Raw genomic sequence first — 24,714 nt, forward strand, 5'->3', positions numbered from 1 at the left:
CTCATTTAATGATTTCTGGTGCGTTAAGTGCAAGTATTGCAATTTTTGAATAAAGATTTAGTAGCTCTTCATACTGTCCCTCGAGGGTGGCGATGCATGTCTCGTGGTCACCTGCGTTTCCTTCCAGATCAATAATGTGGGTTGTATGTTCAGCCAGGGAGGTTTGCACTGATTGTAAGGATGAGTCGAGATGATTAAATCGAGTGTTCATGTCCTCTTCCATTGTCTTGATAGCTGCTAAAATAATAGTCGGTGAGGGCTCCGAGTCAGGGCTAGCCATTACGGTCAGGCAAACGCAAGCATCGCCATCCTCGTCTTGTGCTGTGGTGGGGACTTTACCATCTTTCTTTACGATTGTTTTTGGATTAATTCGTTTCTCCATGGTCGTGTTTCTCATGGAGTTGCTCATAGTAGCAGTTTGGTAGAGCAAAAGTAGAATTTAAATCAAATTTAAGCAAGGGTGAGGAGGTAGTCGGAGAAGCGTCTACTCCATGGTGCTCACTAGCGCCCCCCATCAGTGTACTTTTAAAACTCGGGCACATTGCATCACATCAGACAGTTACTTAACTTGAACTCATTCGAAACATATTATTAGCACTAGCAGGGTAGGCTGTTACTGTCTCAGAATATTGGGCAAATGAACTATTGAAGCGATAATTTCAACTCAATGGAGTTGGAGACATCTCGGTCTACTACACAAAACTACAATGTGTACTCTACAATATGTGCACAAGCTCATTAGGGCAAATTATCCCTAACATAACCACGTTCCGGTCATCATTATGCTAAGCCCTACCTTCCCAATCACATGTGAAAGAGGCAGGTAGACGGGAGTAGGGCTTTTCAAGAACAAATGTCTAACATTTTCCTGTGACACACAGAAACAAGTGTTTCTTTGACCATTTGACCTGACCAGGAAATAATCTGGGCCCTAACAAAGATAGTTAGAGGAAAGAATAAAAACTGTTGGTTATAGAATTAGTTCCAAGTCTGTATCAAATATTTTCTCTGGGACGCTCAAATACTAGATCTGTACTCACCCTGTTGGCTGTCACAGCAAAGTACTGCAGGTTCTGGAGGAAGCCCACGTCGGCATGTATACTGGTCAGGTTGTTGTGACTCAGGTCCAGGAAGCGCAGTTTGCGGCAGTAGAACAGCTGGCCCGGGATGTTCTCGATCTTGTTGCGGTTTAGGTAGAGCCTCTCCATGTTCGTCAAGGTGCCGATTTGGATGGGGATATAGGCAATCTGGTTGTACCACAGCTTCAAGTTTACCAGACGGTGCAGGTGCTGGAAGCTGATGATCTCCTCGATGGTCTTAAGGTTGTTGTCCTTCAGGTCAATCTCCTGCAGGTTGTGCAGGCTGAAGATGGAGTGCGGGATACGTTCCAGGTCGCAGCGCAACAGCTCCAGCTCTGTCAGGTTCACCATCTTCTTCAGGCTGTTGAGCACCATCAGCTTGGTTCCCTCATTGTTGATTGACAGCTTCTGGAGGTGGACCCCAACGTCTGTCACCACCTGAGGCAGCTTGGTCAGGTTACTCTTCAGACGAAGCACTTTGAGCCTCTTGAGCTCCCGTAGCCCGTCGATGACAATGTAGCGGTTGTTCTCTGCGCTCAGGTTCCCTGTGAGGTGCAGCTCGCTCAGGTTCTTCAGGCTGTAGATCCATAGAGGAATCTCCTTGATGTCAGTGAATTTGATGTGGAGGGACTTGAGGTTCTCCCTCAGAAAGGCCAAAGCTGGAGCCTCAATTTTTGCCGGTGTGTGGTAGAGCCACATCTCTCTCAGGCTGACGAGCTGGGCAATGATGGGGGGAATGGTGACATCAGGGATGAGCTCCAGCTTGAGCACCTCCAGTTCTATTAGGTCAAACACTGTTTCAGGGATTCCGTTAAGCATGAACAAGTGCAGCTCCAGTTTCTCCTGGGAGTTCTTGGTGATACGTTGCCGCAGCTTGTCCAGCGTCCACTCATTGTTGAGGTTCAGCTGACGCAGTTTGTTCTCGCTAACCTCTGACAGGAAGACCGCAAAGCGTTTGGAGTAGAGCGGGTCATACTGGTCTATCATGTGCAACATGAAGGCAAAGTCGTTTTTCACATCAGGTATGTCACTGTACCTGCTCTCCTCGCGGATTGACTCAAAGGAGTAGCGCTTAAGCGAGCGGCTGAGCATCCAGCAGAGGGTGTACATGCAGATGAGACCGTAAATCCCCACCAAGCTGATATAGAAACATGCCAGAATCTTGAAGAGTGTGGCCAGGGGGTGAGCACAGTGGTACATCCTATAGCCTGTCAGCTTCTCAATGTCCACCGTGCAGATCACACTGAACTTGATGTAGTGCACATAGTAGGCCGTGTAGCAGATGATCAGGATAAACTTGACGACTTTGATGATGGTCTGGCGGATGTAGAGCCGGTAGACAATGTCCCCTTCTTCGACGTGGATCCGGAACTTCTTGACCTTCTCGAAAAGAGCTTTGGCCTGCTCGCCTTCCTTCTTGTCCAGGACACCCGTGTCGGAGCGGTCAACAATGCCCTGCTCGATGAGGGACTTGGTCCTTTGGAGCATGGGCACGCTGGCCTCAACGTCCTCGCTGATGCATGATGCCTTCTTGTCCATGGTACCGTTCATCTTCCCCAGAGGCTTGGGGTCGCTCTCCTCCACTACAGTCTCAGACAGAGCCCTGGTGGTCCATGGCGAGTCAAAACACTTGAGCAGGATGGACACAAAGTGCTCCAGTTTGGAGCTAGTCCGGGGGAACTTGAACCAGAAGTTACTGCAGGCCAGGAAGATGAGAGTGTGCAGTAGCACCAGGTATGGGAAGTACTTGGCAAACCAGTGCAGCTTGTTCTCATAGCAGACCGCGTCAATGTAGTTGTACTGGTGCCGGTCCAGTTCATACTGGATGCCTTTTGGCTCTGGGTCAAAGGGGTCACGGAAGCTCATATTGAGGTACTCGCAGGATTTGTTGACCACCCACTTGCAGGGCAGGCAGATCATCTTGTCCTGGGTTACCTGTAGCGTGCCCCCAAACACGGCGATCATGAGCATGACGATGGAGATGTAGTCTGTGAAGACGTCCCACCATGGCTTCAGGATGCGGTACGCCGGCTGTGTGTCGGCAAAGTACCGGAGCTCTGTGATGGGGATCATGATGGTTTACCTATAGAAAGGGATAGAGAAAAAATGTAATGCAAGACATTCACAATGCCACTCGTATACTTCAAAGTTCATTAGAGTAAAAGCTTCAAAAAGGTTGGCTCCAACATAGCTCATCAAATCGAACAGGATTGCACAATAAAGTCAGAGAATTATTTCCGTTGTGGGGAAATAAGCCATGTCAGCATGAGTTAGGGCTGGGCCATGTATCGGTATTGATACACGGACCGGTTTGGGTTTTTACTTTACCTTCAAAAAACGTATTTGAATGTTTGGTTTGTTAAATGTGATATGCCATGTGTAACGTACATTTTTATCACCATGCCTCTTTCCACACAGACCTAGCCCCGCCCCGTCACTCAAGGAGCAGATGTTGTTCCTCAACCACGAGATACTTGCATTCAGTCTCTGCATGATTAATGCAGCACATTAAACAATGTTGAAGACAAATATGCTGTTTTCACTTTGCTTCTTAATATAAATCTACTAGTGTTCTATTAGTTTGTGTTTCTTATATCTGCAAATAGCTAGATTGTCTTTTCTTAGCAAATTGGGCCTGAATCTTGTTAGCCGCTAATGCTAATCGCTAACTAGCTAGTAAATGTACTGAGTCAGAGCAAACGTAACTAGCTATACAGCCTGATAATACCAGTGATGGTGTAGACCCACAGTACCAGCCAAAAGTTGACACACCTACTCATTCAAGGATTTTTCTTTATGTGTACTATTTCGTACATTGTAGAATAATAGTGAAACTATGAAATAACACATATGGAATCCTGCAGTAAAAGTGTTAAAATAAAAATATATTTGAGACTCTTCAAAGTAGCCACCCTTTGTCATGACAGCTCTTGGCATTCTCTCAACCAGCTTAACCTGGAATGCTTTTCCAACAGTCTTGAAGGAGTTCCCACATATAGTGGGGCAAAAAAGGATTTAGTCAGCCACCAATTCTGCAAGTTCTCCCACTTAAAAAGATGAGGCCTGTAATTTTCATCATAGGTACACTTCAACTGTAACAGACAAAATGAGAAAAAAAATCCAAAAATTACATTGTAGTATTTTTTATGAATTTATTTGCAAATTATGGTGGAAAATAAGTATTTGGTCAATAACAAAAGTTTCTCAATACTTTGTTATATACCCTTTGTTGAAAATGACAGAGGTCAAACGTTTTCTGTAAGTCTTCACAAGGTTTTCACACACTGTTGCTGGTATTTTGGCCCATTCCTCCATGCAGATCTCCTCTAGAGCAGTGATGTTTTGGGGCTGTTGCAGGGCAACACGGACTTTCAACTCCCTCCAAAGACTTTCTATGGGGTTGAGATCTGGAGACTGGCTAGGCCACTCCAGGACCTTGAAATGCTTCTTACGAAGAAGCCACTCCTTCATTGCCCGGGCGGTGTGTTTGTGATCATTGTCATGCTGAAAGACCCAGCCACGTTTCATCTTCAATGCCCTTGCTGATGGAAGGAGGTTTTCACTCAAAATCTCACGATACATGGCCCCATTCATTCTTTCCTTTACACGGATCAGTCGTCCTGGTCCCTTTGCAGAAAAACAGCCCCAAAGCATGATGTTTCCACCCCCATACTTCACAGTAGGTATGGTGTTCTTTGGATGCAACTCAGCATTCTTTGTCCTCCAAACACGACGAGTTGAGTTTTTACCAAAAAGTTATATTTTGGTTTCATCTGACCATATGACATTCTCTCAATCTTCTTCTGGATCATCCAAATGCTCTCTAGCAAACTTCAGACGGGCCTGGACATGTACTGCTTAAGCAGGGTGACACGTCTGGCACTGCAGGATTTGAGTCCCTAGCGGCGTAGTGTGTTACTGATGGTAGGCTTTGTTACTTTTTGGTCCCAGCTCTCTGCAGGTCATTCACTAGGTCCCCCCGTGTGGTTCTGGGATTTTTTCTCACCGTTCTTGTGATCATTTTGAGCCCACGGGGTAGGATCTTGCATGGAGCCCCAGATCGAGGGAGATTATCAGTGGTCTTGTATGTCTTCCATTTCCTAATATTTGCTCCCACAGTTGATTTCTTCAAACCAAGCTGCTTACGTATTGCAGATTCAGTCTTCCCAGCCTGGTGCAGGTCTACAATTTTGTTTCTGGTGTTCTTTGACAGCTCTTTGGTTTTGGCCATAGTGGAGTTTGGAGTGTGACTGTTTGAGGTTGTGGACAGGTGTCTTTTATACTGATAAATTCAAACAGGTGCCATTAATACAGGTAACGAGTGGAGGACAGGTCTGTAGCAGTTTGGGTCTAGAGTGTCACCCACTTTGAAGAGGGGGATGACCCCGGCAGATTACCAATCTTTGGGAATCTCAGACGATACGAAAGAGAGGTTGAACAGTCTAGTAATAGGGGCTGCAACAATTTCGGCAGATAATTTGAGAAAGAGAGAGTCCAGATTGTCTAGCCTGGCTGATTTGTAGGGGTCCAGATTTTGCAGCTCTTTCAGTACATCAGCTATCTGGTTTTGGGTAAAGGAGAAAGGGTGGGGTCTTTGGCGGTTTGCTGTGGAGGGTGCCGGGCAGTGGACCGGGGTTGGGGTAGCCATGTGGAAAGCATGGCCAGCCGTAGAGAAATGCTCATTGAAATTCTCAATTATAGTGGATTTATCGGTGGTGACGGTGTTTCCTAGCCTCAGAGCAGTGGGCAGCTGGGAGGAGGTGCTCTTATTCTCCATGGACTTTACAGTGTCCCAGAACTTTGAGTTAGTACTACAGGATGCAAATTTCTGTTTGAAAAAGCTTGCCTTAGCTTTTCTAACTGCCTGTGTATATTTGTTCCTAACTTCCCTGAAGAGTTGCATATCACGGGGCTATTCTATGCTAATGCAGAACGCCACAGGATGTTTTTGTGCTGGTCTGGAGTGAACCAAGGACTATATCTATTCCTAGTTCTAAGTTTTTTTGAGAGGGGCATGCTTATTTAAGATGATAAGGAAGGCATTTTTAAAGAATAGCCCGGCTTCATCTACTGACGGGATGAGGTCAATGTCATTCCAGGATACCCCGGCCAGGTCGATTAGAAAGGCCTGCTCGCAGAAGTGTTTCAGGGAGCGTTTGACAGTGATGAGGGGTGGTCGTTTGCTCGCAGACCCATTACGGATGCAGGCAATGAGGCAGTGATCGCTGAGATCTTGATTGAAAACAGCAGAGGTGAATTTGGAGGGTGAATTAGTTAGGATGACATCTATGAGGGTGCCCGTGTTTACTGATTTGGGGTTGTATCTGGTAGGTTCATTGATAATTTGTGTGAGATTGAGGGCATCAAGCTTAGTTTGTAGGATGGCCAGGGTGTTAAGCACGTCCCAGTTTAGGTCACCTAGTAGTACGAGCTCAGAAAATAGATGGGGGGGGGCAATAATTCACATATGGTATCGAGGGCACAGCTGGGGGCAGAGGGTGGTCTATAGCAAGCGGCAACAGTGAGAGACTTGTTTCTGGAAAGGTGAATTTTTAGAAGTAGAAGCTCAAATTGTTTGGGTACAGACTTGGATAGTAATACAGCCTGCAGAGTTCTATCTTTGCAGTAGATTGCAACACCGCCCCATTTGGCAGTTCCATCTTGGCGGAAAACATTATAGTTAGCAATGGAAATTTCAGGGTTTTTGGTGGTTTTCCTAAGCCAGGATTCAGACCCGGCTAAGACATCTGGGTTGGCAGAGTGTGCTAAAGCAGTGAGTAAAACAAACTTAGGGAGTAGGCTTCTAATGTTAACATGCATGAAACCAAGGCATTTACGTTTACAGAAAGTCAACAAATGAAAGTACCTGGGGGGTGGGAGTAGAGCTAGGCACTGCAGGACCTGGATTAACCTCCACATCACCAGAAGAACAGATGAGAAGTAGGATAAGGGTACTGCTAAAGGCTATACGAACTGGTCATCTAGTACGTTCGGAACAGAGAGTAAAAGGAGCAGGTTTCTGGGCACGATAGCATAGATTCAGGGCATAGTGTACAGACAAAGGTAAGGTAGGATGTGAGTACATTGGAGGTAAACCTAGGCATTGAGTAATGAAGAGAGCGATATAGTCTCTAGAGATGTTTAAACCAGGTGATGTCATTGCATATGTAGGAGGTGGAACAACATGGTTGGTTGGTTAAGGCATATTGAGCAGGGCTAGAGGCTCTACAGTGAAATAAGACAGTAATCACTAACCAGGACAGTAATGGACAAGGCATATTGATATTAGAGAGAGACATGCGTTGCCAAGTGAACATATGGGTCCAGTGAGTGGTTGGGCTGGCTGGGGACACGGCGATTCAGACAGTTAGCAGGCTAACAAGCTAAAAGTTAGTAGGCCGGGGCTATACAAGCTAGCAGCTAGTAGATCAGGGCAAGCTAGCAGTTAGCAGGCCGGGTTAGCAAGCAGTTAGCATTATGTCGGTATTCCAGTCGTAGGGGATCTGCAGGGTTCTTCGGTGGTAACCCAGGAGTATACTTCGGTGGTAGCACAGGAGCCCTGGCCGGGCTAGCTTCAAGCTAATTGGTGCTTACTCTGGGATGGAAACGCTAGCCAGGAGTAGTCATCCGGGATTGCGGTTAGCTAGTTGTGAAGATCCAGATGAAAATGTTCAGTTTGCGGTAGGAATCCGGGGATAAAAAATAACAGGTCCGTTATGCTCTGGTTAGAGTCACGTTGTTCGAACTGACGAGAGCTTTCTGAGCTAAAGGTTAGCTGATGATCGCTGGCAATGGTTTGCTGACTGATAGCTGGTAGTTAGCTGGCTAGCTTCAGTTGAGGGATTCCAGATCCGAAGTAAATATAAATACTTTAGGAAAAAAAAAGCAGATCAACGCTACATTGGGTGAGGCGGGTTGCAAGAGAGTATTAAGATGTTGAGGTTTAGCAAAATATTTTAAAGGATATGCGACGAAAAAGATGTAACGCAAAATATACAAGGGACACGACAGAACAAAGACTGACTGCTACGCAGATTCATTGGATTCATTCATCATCATTAAATAGCCTGCCTAAAATATGTCAGTCTTTTTAAACTAAGTACAATTTCAGGAAATTAGCTTCAAAACAACATTTTCCAATGTCCAAAAGGGGGGCTTGGGGAAAAAAGGTTGGGAAACCCTGCTCCAGTCAAATGTTTAGGCTACGCTTCATCACCAAGTTAATTCAAACAATTAGGAAGTAATCTTTATGATGCCTTTTACAATAGGCCTACAACCCAGTCAGCTACTTTCAGGTCAAGCCAGTTTGTGGGTTGCCAGAGTGGTGTACTCCATGTCAGGGACATCCCAGACATCCTGTGAGCAGACAGAGAACACTATGTGGCTCCAAGAAGACAGCGGAAGCTGGATGCAGAGGGGAACAGAAACTGACACAGCACACAAATGCTAAAGTAAGCAATAAATGTATTGTTACAAGACCCCGCACAAAAATGAGTAATCATTGTGACTCGTACTTTAAAAACACAAAGTTCTAAAAAGGACAAGCCCATCAGGTAGGCAAACTTGACATTGTCAGGAAGGCGAGCTTTTGAGAACTTTGGCCTTTAAAAGTACATTAAGAAAACAGGGTGATCATGTTTCTAACGGTTATCTTTCTGAAGACATATTACTCAATGCGGGAGATTTAATGACGGTATTTATGGGCCAACAGCTAAATGTCATAGACAGCCTGTCTGATTATAATAAATCCAATGCTGAATCCATTAACATGGCTAGAATGTGTTTATGCCGAAAAGGCTCACTCACTTCCTCATGGTGTTCCATCTGTTATGTCTAGCTCAGCTATAGTCAAACTGTATCCTCTCCACCAGTGATATTTTATCTCCCAGACGTGGAAAAATGTAAGGTTACTTTGCGTAACCCTGGTTCTCTGCTATTATGAGTGAGATCTCTTCACTAAGACTGCCCACCCTCTCGGAGGTGCCTATCAAAAGTGTTTGTTGGAGACAGACAAGTAAGAGTGGTGAATGAGGTGAAACCCTCACACTTCCATAAAAGGAATAACTCTCCCGCCATCTGGTTATTCTCAAGTATGCTTTTCTTCCTCATGCTCCTGCGAGCAGGGGAATGCGGTGAGATATCTCATACCATATCAGAGAACCAGGGATATGAAAGTAATCTTCAGTTCCCTTTCAATTATTTGTTTTAATATCTCACATGGGGATATGGCCAACTCCCGTATTGCAAAACATGCTCTCCAAAGCCAGGGAAGTCCCAACATCAGCAACCCTCAGAGGTCCTGAGTACGTACCGAAGAGGTGCAGAGACAACCCAACAGGGGAAAAACTTCATAAACTGAGGGTCAGCCCAAAATAAGACGCATACAATCTCAGTTTAATGAGATATGCTACAAAAACAGTACCCAAGAGGTAAACTCCTTTGTAGGAGAGGGACCTTCCAGGCACCTCCAAAGATTATCGCCCCATTATAATGATTCCCATGATCCGGGCAGGATATCGTCAAAAAGAGAAGGGCCCAATAAGTGAAGCGCATAACACCCTTGCCCGAGCTCTCCTACAATCCAAGTAGATGCGAACCGCACCTAATGGACAACAGGGACACCCTTCTAGAGAAGGCAACAGGTGAAAAGCCATAGGCTCCAAGGTGCGACAATGGGAAAAAGTCGACCCGGGCCAAAGATAGGGTTAGGTACATTGACCTGAAAAACCCCAGGGCAGACTGTTGGCGCGAACAGTGACTGGTAAAGCACAGTCCACACATATGTTTCGTGATGCCAAAGGCCTTAGTAAAGTGAAAGAAGGAGGAATAATACTTCTCCACACTTCCCAGTGGCTAATAATAGACACGTCCCAAGACGAGCTAAAATCTCAGAGACTGGGATTAAGCAAAGTGTCCTGCTTAGAGACTACACAACAGTTATGGATAATCTGTTTCAAGCATCTCTGAACTTTGCTCCGTTCATCTTTGCCTTGATCCTGACTAGTCTCCCAGTCCCTGCGCTAGAAAACCTTGAGCCTTGGAAGGCTGAAAAAGTGGCTAAAGGACCATAACAAAGAGTAACCTTCTCACCCCAACAAATCCTGCAAGGAGCATAGGACCATGGAAAACAGTGTAGTGAAAAACAATCTGTCTAGTTACACCACTTCTCCACAAAAAAACAACACACCAACTGTGAAAACAGAAAGCATAAATGGCTGCCACTCTTTTCCAAGAGTTGCAGGCCTGTCACTTTCCCTTTTTTTCTAAAGAATCTGGGTGAGGGTGGAGAATTGCTTCGTTCGCTAGGGTTTAAACCCTGCATGACGACAGCCAGGGTTGGGGAGTAACTGATTAATGTATGCTGATTACAAAAAAAATACTTTTAAATTTAGAAAGAATGTTTGCGAAAAAAAAGAGACACCTTTCTGTTCCCAATGACATTCAATTCAGCATTGGAAAAAAGGCACAATTTGAAGTTTGTTTCTGAGTGAGTCTGACCACAAGTCAGAGATCACGTATCCTTTTTGTCTTCTTCTAATGCATCTTAAGGCGAAAGTAATACAAAAGTAACGGAAAGTAAATGAAATTACATTACTGAGTTTGGGTAATCCAATGTCCAGGCTCAGGGTAGCCTTAGCAAGAATCCTGCTAGTGAGGGCCTCTTAGCTTCCCTGAGGCAAAGGCAAACTGGTACTGCGGGGAGCAGTGGGGGCTTTCCTGCTGTATAGATCCATTGACGGGCGCTGAGCCACTACAGGGGATGGCCACTCGATGTCTAGTCTGGCCGCCAAACTTCACTGGAGGTGGTCTGTGGGCCTGAGAGGGTGGGAGAACGGGGTCGTCAGTCCCCATCTCCTGCACTCTCTCAAGGATCTCCATGATATTAATCCCATCGTGATCCCCCAACTCGCCTTCCCCTGACACTATGTCGTCAGCCATTGAGGGGAGAGAGTGGAGGCTAGTGGGGCGTTAGCTAGCTAGAAGCTACCTTGTGGTGAAAGTGTGCCGTGGCTAGCTCAGTGCTGGCCAAGTTAGCCTTCAGAAAGAGCGCTTCCGCAACCGAAGATGCCGCGAAGGCTGAGATGGTCAGTCTAGTAAACACAACAGGTGAATGTAGACGATAAAAGGGTGCTCACAATGCTACCGTGTTGCAGGTAGGGTATGCTAGCAAGGTTAGCTTGCCTCTCAGCAAGGTAGCCAAGTTAGCCTTGCAGAGTTGGCTAACCGAGTCTCAGTAGCTAGCGGAGACTGAGAAGTAGAAAATGATTTCAAAACAAAAACCTTCCGGTTAGTACACAACCTCTCGACAGGGTATGAAGACCACCAGTTGAAGTCAGAAGTTATCCTTCAGGGTTCGTTTCTGGGTATCCAGTCGATATGCGGCGAGCTAGAGTAGTGAGACCATTCGTGAGGAAGAGAAGCAAGAATAACCAGAGGGTGGTAGAGTGGCTCCTTTTATAGAAGTGAGAGTCTCACCTCATTCGCTACTCTACCTCCGTCTCCAACAGACACTTTTGATAGGTACTTCCATGAGAATAGGCGGTCGTAGAGAACCCCCACATGTGAGATATCAAAATTAATATTTGAAAGAGAACGACCCATTTAGGACATTGTTGGGGCCAGGAGTTTTTACTGATCACATGACCTGATTAGGGAAAATAATCTCTACCCTAGTCAGGACAAGAGGTCAGAAACACCTTTGTCCTGAGAAATTAATACTACTACTACAGTCTACTGGGGAAACCAGTAGACCGTAGGACATTCCTCAGGAAATGAAATCATTATTCAGGTACACAAGTCCTCCGCATTTGGACTGTTTAACCCAGACACGTTACTTAATGAAAACATCTCAAACTGAGATCATAGTAAAGCTTAGAGTGCCCCAGCAGAAAAACCCCTTCCAATATCAGCTATCTAATCAGTTATCCGTTTCCTTTTTGTATGTGTGAGGTCAGTTGGGGTGGACTGGGTGTAGACTTTAGTTTCTAGCTCCCTCTCTCCATGTGCACCTCCCCTTCTACCTGCACGAACTAACAGGAAGAGAATAAGGGAGTGTGGTCAATGGAAGCTCACAAAAGAGCCTCATCCAGTCCAAACCAGTCAGACGAAGCCATCTTAAGTCACTCTATTTCTTTGGATCGCTGCCCACTCTTACAGTAGCTCCCAGTTGGACAGAAGTCTAGTTTAAACACTCCGACTGAGACCGTTTGTCCCCCCCCCCTCTGTAGCACGAACCAAGTAACCTATCAAATGAAGTCTTTGTTTGCACAAATTTCAAGTCGTGGTGGCATGACTTCTACAATTCCGTCTGAGAGCATAATGAATAATGTGTGCCAGCCTACTGAGTGACTCAAACAGGCCGTTATACAGCTGCACAGTTCACAGTGTACCTAGCTGCGCACTGAGCACTATCTGGCAGATCGGACACTGTAAAGGCAGTTCACATGGATCACTATACGGCAGCTTGATAAATCATTCCCGTTTACCCCTGGGGTATTAAGCATATCCATCCAACAACAGTACACACAACATCTTTCTGCTGGAGTTACACTACCGGTGAAAAGTTTTAGAATAGCTATTCATTCAAGGGTTTATCTTTATTTTTTTTTTACTATTTTCTACATTGTAGAATAATAGTGAAGACATCAAAACTATGAAATAACACATAAGGAATCATGTAGTAAAAAGTAAAAAGAGTTAAACAAATAAAAATATATTTGAGATTCTTCAAATAGCCACCCTTTGCATTGATGACAGCTTTGCACACTTGGAATTCTCTCAACCAGCGTCATGAGGTGGTCACCTGGAATGCATTTCAATTAACAAGTGTGCATTCTTAAAAAGTTAATTTTGGGAATTTCTTTCCTTCTTCATGCGTTTGAGCCAATCAGTTGTGTTGTGACAAGGTAGGGGGGAATACAGAAGATAGCCCTATTTGGTAAAAGACTAACTTCATATTATGGCAAAACAGCTCAAATAAGCAAAGAGAAACGACAGTTCATCATTACTTTAAGACATGAAGATCAGTCAATACCAAAAATGTCAAGAACTTTGAAAGTTTCAAGTGCAGTCGCTAAAACCAAATCTAATTTTATTGGTCACATACACATGGTTATCAGATGTTATTGCGAGTGTAGCAAAATGCTTGTGCTTCTAGTTCTGACTGTGCAGCAATATCTAACAAGTAATATCTAACAATTCCACAACAAATACCTAATACACACAGATCTAAGAAAAGGAATGGAATAAGAATATATAAATACATAAATACAAATAAAGTATTTAGTCAGCCACCAAGAATGCAAGTTCTCCCACTTAAAAAGATGAGAGAGGCCTTTAATTTTCATCATAGGTACACTTCAACTATGACAGACAAAATGAGAAAAAAATCCAGAAAATCACATTGTAGGATTTTTAATTAATTTATTTGCAAATTATGGTGGAAAAGAAGTATAATCTCCAAGCGTGGATTCCGACTGGTCAGCCTTGCATTGAATAGTCCTTAGCACGGGTACTTCCTGTTTGAGTTTCAACTTATAGGAAGGAGGAGAAAAATTGTCAGATTTTCTGAAACAAAGGCGGGTGAGCATTGTGGAAGTCAGAGTAACAGTGTTCGTGTTTTTCCCAGCGCAAGTGCTACAGTCGACATGCTGATAGATCTTAGGTAGCCTTGTTCTCAAATTTGCTTTGTTAAAATCCCCAGCTACAATAAATGCAGCCTCAGGATATATGGTTTCTAGTTTGCATAAAGTCCAGTGAAGTTCCTTGAGGGCCGTTGTGGTATCGGCTTGAGGGGGGATATACACAGCTGTTACAATAACCGAAGAGAATTCTCTTGGGAGATAATACGGTCGGCATTTGATTGTGAGGTCAGGTGAATTTATGTTTATACAATTACACCATGAGTCATCAATCATGAAACATACACCCCTGCCCTTCTTCCCGGAGAGATGTTTATTCCTGTCGGCGCGAAGCACTGAGAATCCAGGTGGCTGTACCGACTCCGACAGCATATCCCGAGAGAGCCATGCTTCCGTGAAACAGAGTATGTTAAAATCCCTGATGTCAATCTAGAAAGCAACCCTTGTCCTGATTTTGTTGTTACCTTGTTATCTAGGGACTGGACATTAGCGAGTAATATACTCTAATATACTCGAAAGTGGTGGGTGGTGTGTGCGCCGCCGAAGTCTGACTAGAAGACCGCTCCAGTCTCTCTCTTCTCCGGCTGCGTTGTTTTGGGTCGGCCTCTGGAATCAGTTCAAATGCCCTTGGCTGGGGCGGACAAAGGATCTGCGTCGGGAAAGTCGTATTCCTGGTCGTAGTTCTGGTAAGTTGACGTCGCTCTGATATCCAATAGTTCTTCCTGGATGTATGCAATAACACTTTTCTAGGCTAACAATGTAAGAAATTATACATAAAAAATTAAATACTGCAAAGTTTCCTAAGAGCTAGAAGCGAGGCAGCACTCTCTGTCGACGCCATCTTTCACAACCATCAAGTGCTATGATGAAACTGGCTCTCATGAGGACCGCTGCAGGAATGGAAGACCCAGAGTTACCTCTGCTGCGGACTATACGTTCATTAGAGTTAGAGGCCTTAGAAATTGCAGCCCAAATAAATGCTTCAGAGTAACAGAGACATCTCAACATCAACTGTTCAGTGGAGACTGATGAATCAGTCCAAGAAACCACTGCTAAATGACACCAATAATAAGAAGAAAGTAGCTTGGGCCAAGAAACACTTACAATGGACATTAGACCAGTCCTTTGGTCTGATGAGTCCAAATGGGATTTTTGGTTCAAACCGCCATGTCGTTGTGAGATGCAGAAGAGATGAACGGATGATGTCCGCATGTGTGGTTCCCACTGTGAAGCATGGATGTGGAGGTGTGATGGTGTGGGGGTGCTTTGCTGGTGACACGGTCTGTGATTTATTTGAAATTCAAGGCACACTTAACCAGCATGGCCACCATACCATTCTGCAGCCATACGCCATCCCATCTGGTTTAGGCTTAGTGGGACTATCATTTGTGTTTCAACAGGACAATGACCCAACACACCTCCAGGCTGTGTAAGGGCTATTTGACCAAGAAGGAGAGTGATGGAGTGCTACATCAGATGACCTGGCATCCACAATCCCCCGACCTCAACCAAATTGAGATGGTTTGGGATGAGTCGGACCACAGAGTGAAGGAAAAGCAGCCAAGTGCTCAGCATATGTGGGAACTCCAGGTGAAGCTGGTTGAGAGAATACCAAGAGTGTGCAAAGCTGTCATCAAGGCAAAGGGTGCCTATTTGAAGAATCTCAAATATAAAATATATTTTGATATGTTTACCACTTTCTTTGGTTACTACATGATTCCATTTGTGTTCTTTCATAGTTTTGATGTCTTCACTATTATTCTACAATGTAGAAAATAGTAAAAATAAAGAAAAACCCTGAACGGGTAGGTATTCTAAAACCACAGCATCTCAAATCGGGTTGAGGTCAGGACTCTGACTGGGCCATTCCAGAAGGCGAATCTTCTTATGTTGACGCCATTCTGTTATTGATTTACTTCTGTGTTTTGGGTCGTTGTCCTGTTGCGTCACCCAACTTCTGTTGACCTTCAATTGGCGGACAGACAGCCTTACATTCTCCTGCAAAATGTCTTGATAAACTTGGGAATTTAGTTTTCTGTCGATGATAGCAAGCTGTCCAGGCCCTGAGGCAGCAAAGCAGCCCCAAACCATGATGCTCCCTCCACCATACTTTATAGTTCGGATGAGGTTTTGATGTTGGTGTGCTGTGCCTTTTTTTATCCACACAGTGTTGTGTTCCTTCCAAACAACTCAACTGTAGTTTCATCTATCCACAGAATATTTTGCCAGTAGCTCTGTGGAACATCCAGGTGCTCTTTTGCGAACTTCAGATGTGCAGCAATGGTTTTTTTTGGACAGCAGTGGCTTCTACCGTGGTGTCCTCCCATGAACACCATTCTTGTTTAGTGTTTTACATATCGTAAACTCGTCAACCGAGATTTTAACATGTTCCAGAGATTTCTGTAAGTCTTTAGCTGATACTAGAATTATTCTTAACCTCATTGAGCATTCTGAGATGTGCTCTTGTAGTCATCTTTGCAGGACGGCCAGTCCTAGGGAGAGTAGCAACAGTGCTGAACTTTCTCCATTTATAGACAATTTGTCTTGGACTGATGAACATCAAGGCTTTTAGAGATAATTTTGTAACCCTTTCCAGCTTAATGCAAGTCAACAATTCTTAATCTTAGGTCTTCTGAGATCTCATTTGTTTGAGGCATGGTTCACATCAGGCAATGCTTCTTGTGAATAGCAAACTCAAATTTTGTGAGCGTTTTGTATAGGGCAGGGCAACTAACCAACATCTCCAATCTGGTCTCATTGATTGGACTCCAGGTTAGCGGACTCCTGACTCCAATTATCTTTTGGAGAAGTCATTAGCCTTGAGGTTCACACATACTTTTTCTAACCTACACTGTGAATTTTTAAATTATGTTTTCAATATAGACTAGAAAAATACAATCATTTGTGTGTTATTGGTTTAAGCACACTGTGTGTGCCTATTGTTGTGACTTAGATCAGATCAGATTGTATGACCAATTTATGCAGAAATCCAGGTAATTCCAAAGGGTTCACATACTTTTTATTGCCACTGTGTGTGTGTGTGTAATATATATAAATATATTACATTATCTCCAAAATGTCAGACAGAATTATACTCACATGGTGAAGCCTTGCCTGATTGAACTGCAACATATCTTTACCACTCAAATTGTTTCCCTGACAGTTGCCTGACATAGTAGGCAGGTAGAGAGCTTAAGGCTTACCTGCCACCCCTCCTGCATCTTAAGTTATGTTATTCCCCGGTAGATTGATCGACATAGTCTTGATCGTCTGGGCTACAGAAATCTGAAAGCATACCACTAACAGAACAGTCCTTGTGTATAAATGGGGGTACAGGAGAATAGTAATGCCCAGCTGAACACTGGACGGTAATGCATTTCACTAAGAGATTACCTGAGTTTGTTTTAGGTCTCCATCCAGAACAAGCAAAGATGATGACGAGTCTGTTAAATAGTATGGCTTGTTTTATGTAAGGCTTTGAGGGGAGGAGTAAAATAAGAGAATTTGGTGGCCGGTTTTCAGATCCTACCCTCAGCCTTATGTAGGTACAGTGAGTCAGTGCTCCCACCTTCTGAAGACAAAGCTACCATTGTCCAGGCAGGGCTGCTTTGTCCAGGCAGTGTTGACTGGCATACATTAGAAAAAGGGCCAAACATAGAAATAGAATTACTAGAAGGCCCGTCACCACTGCGATTTGTATGCACCATGATAGGTACACTAATTGGAGATGCTAGTTCTAATAATTATATTTCTATGGGCCAACCTGAGCCAAACTTATATCCCTGAGTCAAGGCCAAATAACCTCCTCCAAGGGCATTACTGCTCTTTACCTGGAACTACAGGGAGACAATCTTAGAGAAAATATCACAGAATGGTCCCTGTGAAAATAGGGAACAAATACTATCCCTCTAAAAGAGCATTAAGATGTTGAGTGATGTAGCTGAAATTCATCAGAGGGTGATTTGCACTGCCAGGAGGATCCAAGGACAGTTGAGACACTCAACATTTAAAAACAAATGACATTTCATTTACAAACATGGTGGTGCATAGCAGACAAACGAGCCATTTGTTAGCAACCTAATCAACATCACGTACTCAACAAAGAAGTTAGAGGTCAAGTTGTTTGTAACATTCTTACACACGGGGTAATTACATTGTGTCCCCTCTTTATGTCAGCCTTGTAAAAGAGATGTTGACTTTCTTCAACAATGTTTTGAAAGTAGACCAAGGCTGAGACAGTAGCACAGTCCAGTGCATAGGATTAGCATGAGGGCTGTTTGTGTTTGATCTGGTGAGTAACTTCAAAAATAACACTCTGCAGAGCATTCCAGTGACCTCGCCGATGTCCAGCCCCGGGGACAGACAGTGTCACAGAGATGTCATCATCGTTTTATGTCAGGGCATCCATGCTCAGGTGTTATAATTGGGTGGAGGGGGGGGACATGTAGTGGTGGCCTTTTCTTTTGGATTAAATAGCAATTTTGTGAACAGTTCAACCTCTCTGAAATAAAAACACTCCAATTTAGCCTTGATGTCCAACTCACATACAGGGTTCTGATGGCATCAATGTGAAGTGTACATTTCATTTATAATTTTCTCCGTGAGGTTCAGTGGACAATGTTAAGTGGCCTGGCTGGCAGTCCTATATGATGTTCTGGACAGTAGCCCACCTGAGGTGCCCCCAGGGCAGGTAAAATGCCAACAGACAGCAGAATATTGCTTTTGGCACTAGCGCCAACTAACGCTAACTTACAAATCGATACTTGGAGTCAAAGTATCGATATGTCGTCCGAAATAATATCGCGAAATGTAACTGTATACATTCTTCACCCATCACTATCCAAATCCATTATTTGCTGAAATGCAATTGCATAGAATGACATGTTGCCAACTGATGTGCTATTACAGACTGCAGATAGTCCAAGACCGGTGAGCATTTGAAGGCCCACTCAATATGTGCTTCTGTGTGCCATTGTTTGAGCTGTTATTAGTTTTTTTTTTTTTTTTACAATACATGTTGTAAGGCCTACTTGACATTTTTCCAAATAATCATTCCATATTGAAATATCATCGCATGACATTAATTTAACAAGTGTATATCCAGAAATCATTCATTATCGTCACTAACATTTTATCCACATTGCAACGATTTATAGGAAAGTGATATACAATTGCCTACCTAGACTGGTGTAACATTAAACCGCTGTGAAATCATAAAAGACTAACAGTCTAAATACGTGTACCAGGTGCCGGTTGACTGGCACGTGTTATGGCTCCAACAAAATGCACAATCTGATAATGAAGCAACAAGCCACAAAATACAGTTTAAGTTTATATATAAAGTCGTTTCGTGTCTATAACAAAGGTAGAATTACGTTATCACCGACAGTCTTTGTTGGATTCCTAAACAACACCCCGGTGACGCTGTTACGATGTCATACACAGGAGTCGCATTTTTTTCTCTGAACATCATAACGTATAAAGTCCTTACTCACCTAATTTGTTACCGTAACTGTCTTTATCCTCTTCAGCACATAATTGAAACATTTCGTATTGTTTCACAGAGGGGCAATGTTACCGTTCACACTAACCATCCGCAGCACGTGCGTGTCGTGAGCAACATTAGCATATAGTGGAATCGGCGGTTCGCCTTCAAAATAAAAGTCTGCAATTGAAACTGATGCAAACGGATAAAAAGTCAAAACAATTGAACTATAATTATATACAAATTAACAAATACAATTATTAGTTCATTTGAACCCACCAAAAGTATAAATCAGTTGATGGGGATGTATTTGAATTCAGAATTTCATTGGGGGCATACTTATATGCACTGTACAGACTAACCTATGGATTGTGCACCCATGAAATGAGAGTTCAGCCACTCAGTGACATCCACAGAACACCACTATGTAGAATTTACACAAATATTAGTGTTTTAGCTCTTATTGCAAGACTTTAACTGTGGGATATCACCATCCCAGTCAGTATATTGTGTGTATTGAACATTCATATTGAACTGCACAGCCTGACCTATGGATTGTGCATGAAATGCAGTGTGGAGAAGCTACTCTGGAAGTCAAGTTTATTAAGTTACCATGTACTTCCCTCTGGAAGAAGTTAATTAAGCTACACTAAAACTACCCTCGCAAAATATAAATTTCTTAACTAAAGTTACTTTGATGGATGGAAACTACAAATGTAATGTCTGTGCTCAATGCAATGGCACTCATAAATGTAGATCCTTCAAACACCCCCAAAACTGGGAAACAAATCCCATTCAAAGGTGTTATCACGTGCTCCACTAAGGCAGTTATTTATCTTAGAACTTGTCCTTGTGGTAAAAAATGATGTGGGTAAAACAAAGCGCAAATTAAAAGTACATATCTTGGAGCATCGTAGCACCAGTAGGTGCAAAAACTTGACTTACCCAGTTGCGGCCCACTTCTTGGAAGAAAACCACTAGATTTCGTCTCTATGTTATATTGGCATCGAACACGTCACCCTCCCTAGGAGAGGGGGTGACCTCGACAATTTGTTAAAACGAGAGGCTGCCTGGATCTTTAATTTAAAGACCCTTGCTCCCTTCGGTCTCAACGTAGACTTTGATCTGAAGCCATTCTTGTGATTATTGTTATTTTGCTATTGTAAATGTTTGTAGACCTATGTAGCCAAATTGTATCTATGATTGTATGTTATCCATTTATGTATGTTATTTTAATATATGAGAATTAACCAATGATATCAGATCACAACTGGCCATGATTACAGACACCTGTGTGTGTCTTCTCACAGTGTTTGTCATTATACCCCGATGAAGACAGCTTGTCTGTCGAAACGTTGGACATAAATATTTTTGCATCTGAGCTCCTAGAGTGTGCTGTTCTACTCCGCTAGCAGCAAGACTAAATAGGTGTAGTTTATTTCGCCTCTAGATTACTTTGAAAAAGTAATTCACTACATCCAAACTACTTCGTGATAAATTATATCATATGTAAATCTGAAATGCCATCACTTTGGGGTCATAGATGTAGGATCTTAATTTGAGTCAGTTTGCTACAGTAAGACAAAAATCATGCAACAACAGGGAATGAGAATTATAATTAATTAACATTTTTGTAGGGGTTGATACATTTGTGAGGAAAAATCAAGTCTGACTGTAGCGGGTGCGTAATGTGTGGCAGAGAAGTCAGGCGCAGGAGAGCAGAACTGGGTGATAACAGGATATTTATTATGCAAAACCAACGGTAGAACAAGATAAATAGGCACAAAAATAACCCACCGTGCGCTAACGGGGAACGTGCACAGGCACTACAATAAACAATCCCACACAAAGACATGGGGGGGAACAGAGGAATGTGAGGGAAAACAAGAAAACACATGGAAAATGAAAAGTGGATCGATGATGACACAGACCGCCGAGCGCTGCCCGAACAAGGAGAGGACCAGACTTATGTGGAAGTCGTGACAGTAAACCCCCCCCCCTTCCACTTGACGAGCGGCTCCAGCAGCACGCTGATGGGGCCGGAGGGCGAGGCAGGGCGATCCGGATGGAAACAGTGGAACTCCCACAGCATTGAAGGGTCCAATATGCCCTCCGGACCGTACCCCTCCCACTCCACGAGGTACTGAAGGCCCCTCGCCCGACGCCTCGAATCCAGTATAGAGCGAACGGAGTACGCCGGGCGGAGGAACCTCTCGCACCTCAGACTCCTGGAGCGGGCCAAACACCACCGGCCTGAGGAGAGACACATGGAACGAGGGGTTAATATGGTAATCAGGGGAGCTGTAACAAACCTCGTTCAATCTCCTCGGGACTTTAAATGGCCCCACAAACCGCGGACCCAGATTCCGGCAGGGCAGGCGGAGGGGCAGGTTCCGGGGTGAGAGCCAGACCCGGTCCCCCGGTACGAACACCGGGGCCTCACTGTGGTGACGGTCTGCACTGGTTTTCTGGCGCAGCACGGCCCGCTGGAGGTGAACATGGGCGGCATCCCATGTCTCCTCCGTGCGCCTGAACCGAGGCTCCACCGAGGCACTGATGCCAAGACAACAGAAACAGCTGGTACCGCAGTACGCACTGGAAGGGGGAGAGGTTAGTGGAGGAGTGTCGGAGTGAGTTCTGAGCCATCTCGGCCCAGGGCACGAATGCTGCCCACTCCCCCAGCCGATCCTGGCAATACGACCACAGAAACCTGCCCACATCCTGGTTCACTCTCTCCACCTGCCCATTACTCTCGGGATGAAACCCCGGGGTAAGGCTGATCAAGACCCCCAGACGTTCCATGAACGCTCTCCAGACCCTGGATGTGAACTGTTGACCCCGATCAGAAACTATATCCTCAGGCACCCCGTAGTGCCGGAAGACGTGAGTAAACAGGGCCACCGCAGTCTGTAGGGCCGTAGGAAGACCGGGCGAAGGGAGGAGACGGCAGGACTTAGAAAACCGATCCACAACGACCAGGATCATGGTGTTGCCCTGTGATGGAGGAAGATCTGTTAGAAAGTCCACCGACAGGTGCGACCACGGCCGTTGTGGAACTCCAACACCACCGGTGCCACCAGGCAAGAGGCCGGAAGTATGGGAATGTGATCCATGGACTGCTCCTCTGTGTCATACATCTGGGACAGTGCCTTAGCGTTCTGGGAACCTGGTCTGTAGGACAGAGTGAAAAAAAAACGGATAAAGAACATGGCCCACCTTGCCTGGTGAGGGTTCAGTCTCCTCACCGCCCAGATGTACTCCAGATTGCAGTGGCCAGTCCAGATGAGAAAAGGGTGTTTAGCCCCCTCAAGCCAATATCTCCATGCCTTCAGAGCCTTGATAATAGCCAACAGCTTTCGGTCCCCCACATCATAGTTTCGCTCCGCCAGGCTGAGCTTCTTCGAAAAGAATGCACAGGGGCGGAGCTTTGATAGCTTGCCCGAGCACTGAGAGAGCATGGTTCCTATCCCAGCCTGGGATACGTCCACCTCCACTATGAACGCCAAAGAGGGATCCGGATGAGCCAGCACGGGAGCCGAGGTAAACAGAGCCCTCAGGTGACCAAAGGCCCTGTCCGCCTCAGCCGACCACAGCAGCCGCAACGGTCCCCCCTTCAGCAGTGAGGTCATTGGGAGCCACTACCTGACCAAAACCCCAGATAAACCTCCTGTAGTAGTTGGCAAACCATAGAAACCGCTGCACTTCCTTTACCGTGGTGGGAGTCGGCCAATTATGCACGGTTGAAATGCGGTACCATAGGAAGGAAACTGACTGTTGGAAGAACAGACATTTCTCAGCCTTGACGAACAGGTCATGCTCCAACAGTCGACCAAGCACCCTGCGCACCAGGGACACAGCGAAGTATATCCGAATGTCGTCGATATACACCACTACACCCTGCCCATGCAGGTCCCGGAAAATCTCATCAACAAAGGCCTGGAAGACTGATGGAGCATTCATCAGTCAACGGATAGCTGTACCTCACAGTGATCTGATTGATCCTCGATAGTCAATACACGGGCGCAGAACCCGATCCTTCTTCTTCACAAGAAAGAAACTCGAGGAGGCAGGTGAAGTGGAGGGCCGAATGTATCCCTGCCCCAGGGATTTGGAGACATATCTTTCCATAGCCACCGTCTCCTCCTGTGACAGAAGATACACGTAGCTCCTGGGAAGTGCTGCGTTTACCAGGATATTTATTGCACGATCCCCCCGTCGATGAGGTGGTAATTTAGTCGCCCTCTTCTTACGGAAGGCGAGAGCCAAATCGGCATATTCTGAGGGGATGCGCACGGTGGAGACCTGGTCTGGACTTTCCACCAGGAAATTCAGGAAATGTAATTAACACATACATGTGAGCAACAGGGGGCTCTGGGTGAGCCTGGTGCCAACTCACCTGGGGTGACACGATAGTGTCCTGCCTGCTGCCTCAAGTCCCTGAGGAACCCCCCCAGCACGACCAGCAGTGTACCCTCTGCGGCCACAGATGGTGCAGGGAATGGCCCCTCCTCCGGTCGCCCTAAGTGCAGCACCTCCCCAACTCCATCCTCAGGTGGAACAGACGTTCACCCGTCGCTCGATCCTCAGGCGGGTGGTTGAACACTGCCCGAAAGCGGCGGGTGAAGTCTGCGTAATGGTCCAAACCTCCCTCACTCCATACGGGTTGGCCCACTCCAGGGCGAGGGCGGATACACTCTCACGACCCGAAGGAGCCAGATGGACGGTCGCCCGGTAGAGCTCCAGCTGTAGTAGAAACTCCTGGCATCCGGCAGCCGTCCGATCATACTACCTCGGGAGCCTACGTCGAATCCCGCTGGGACCGGGTGAAGGAGAGGTGGAAAGTGGGACCTGTTGTAGTGGGGCTGGTGGAGGCGCTGGAAAACCTCCTCCTCTCTCCCAATGATCCATCCTTTGCAGCACACAATCCATGGCGGTGCTCAGATGTTTGCAATATGGGCGCGTGCTGCTGGACACGCTCCTCTATCTCTGAAGGGAGGGTGTCTGCTCCTGCTGACTCCATTCTTTCAGGTGAGTGATTCTGTAAGGAAGTCTGTGTGTAGCAGGTGTATAGGAGTCAGGCGCAGATATGAGTAAATAAACATATTTTACTTAACATATAATAAATGCAATACAAATACAGAGCCCACAATAACGGACCTTCCTACATAGAAACAATCAGTCACAAACAAACATGGGGGAACAGAGGGTTAAATAATGAACAGGGAATTGGGGGATTGAAACCAGGTGTGTAAGACAAAGACAAAACAAATGGAAAATGAAAAGTGGATCGGCGATGGCTAGATGGCCGGGGACATAGACCATCGAACGTCGCCCGAACAAGGAGAGGGACCCACTTCGGTGGAAGTCGTGACAAGCTGCTACCCCCAAGCCATAAGACTGCTGAACAGTTAATCAAATGGCTACCCTGACTATTTGCATTGAGCCCCCTTTTTTTTTTACACTGCTGACACTCACTGTTTATTATCTATGCATAGTCACTTTACCCCTA

At 45.2% G+C, this 24,714-nt stretch overlaps 1 protein-coding gene across 4 annotated transcripts in view; it reads right to left on the reverse strand.

Moving 5' to 3' along the window:
- Positions 1-19,337, reverse strand: part of LOC115147104 (volume-regulated anion channel subunit LRRC8A-like) — a 54,108-nt gene extending 34,771 nt beyond the window's left edge. For all 4 annotated transcript variants that reach the window (XR_003866272.2, XM_029689109.2, XM_065004617.1 and 1 more), the window contains exons 1-2: positions 19,216-19,337; positions 1,041-3,162 (exon numbers count right to left, since the gene is read on the reverse strand). Coding sequence is in view for 3 of the 4 variants with exons in the window: in XM_029689109.2 (XP_029544969.1) it covers positions 1,041-3,152 (2,112 nt within the window). In the remaining variant the exon portion in view is untranslated. The remainder of the gene's footprint in view (positions 1-1,040; positions 3,163-19,215) is intronic.
- Positions 19,338-24,714: the final 5,377 nt, after the last annotated feature.

This window comes from Oncorhynchus nerka, linkage group LG19 (assembly GCF_034236695.1).
Source record: "Oncorhynchus nerka isolate Pitt River linkage group LG19, Oner_Uvic_2.0, whole genome shotgun sequence".
Lineage (NCBI taxonomy): Eukaryota > Metazoa > Chordata > Actinopteri > Salmoniformes > Salmonidae > Oncorhynchus > Oncorhynchus nerka.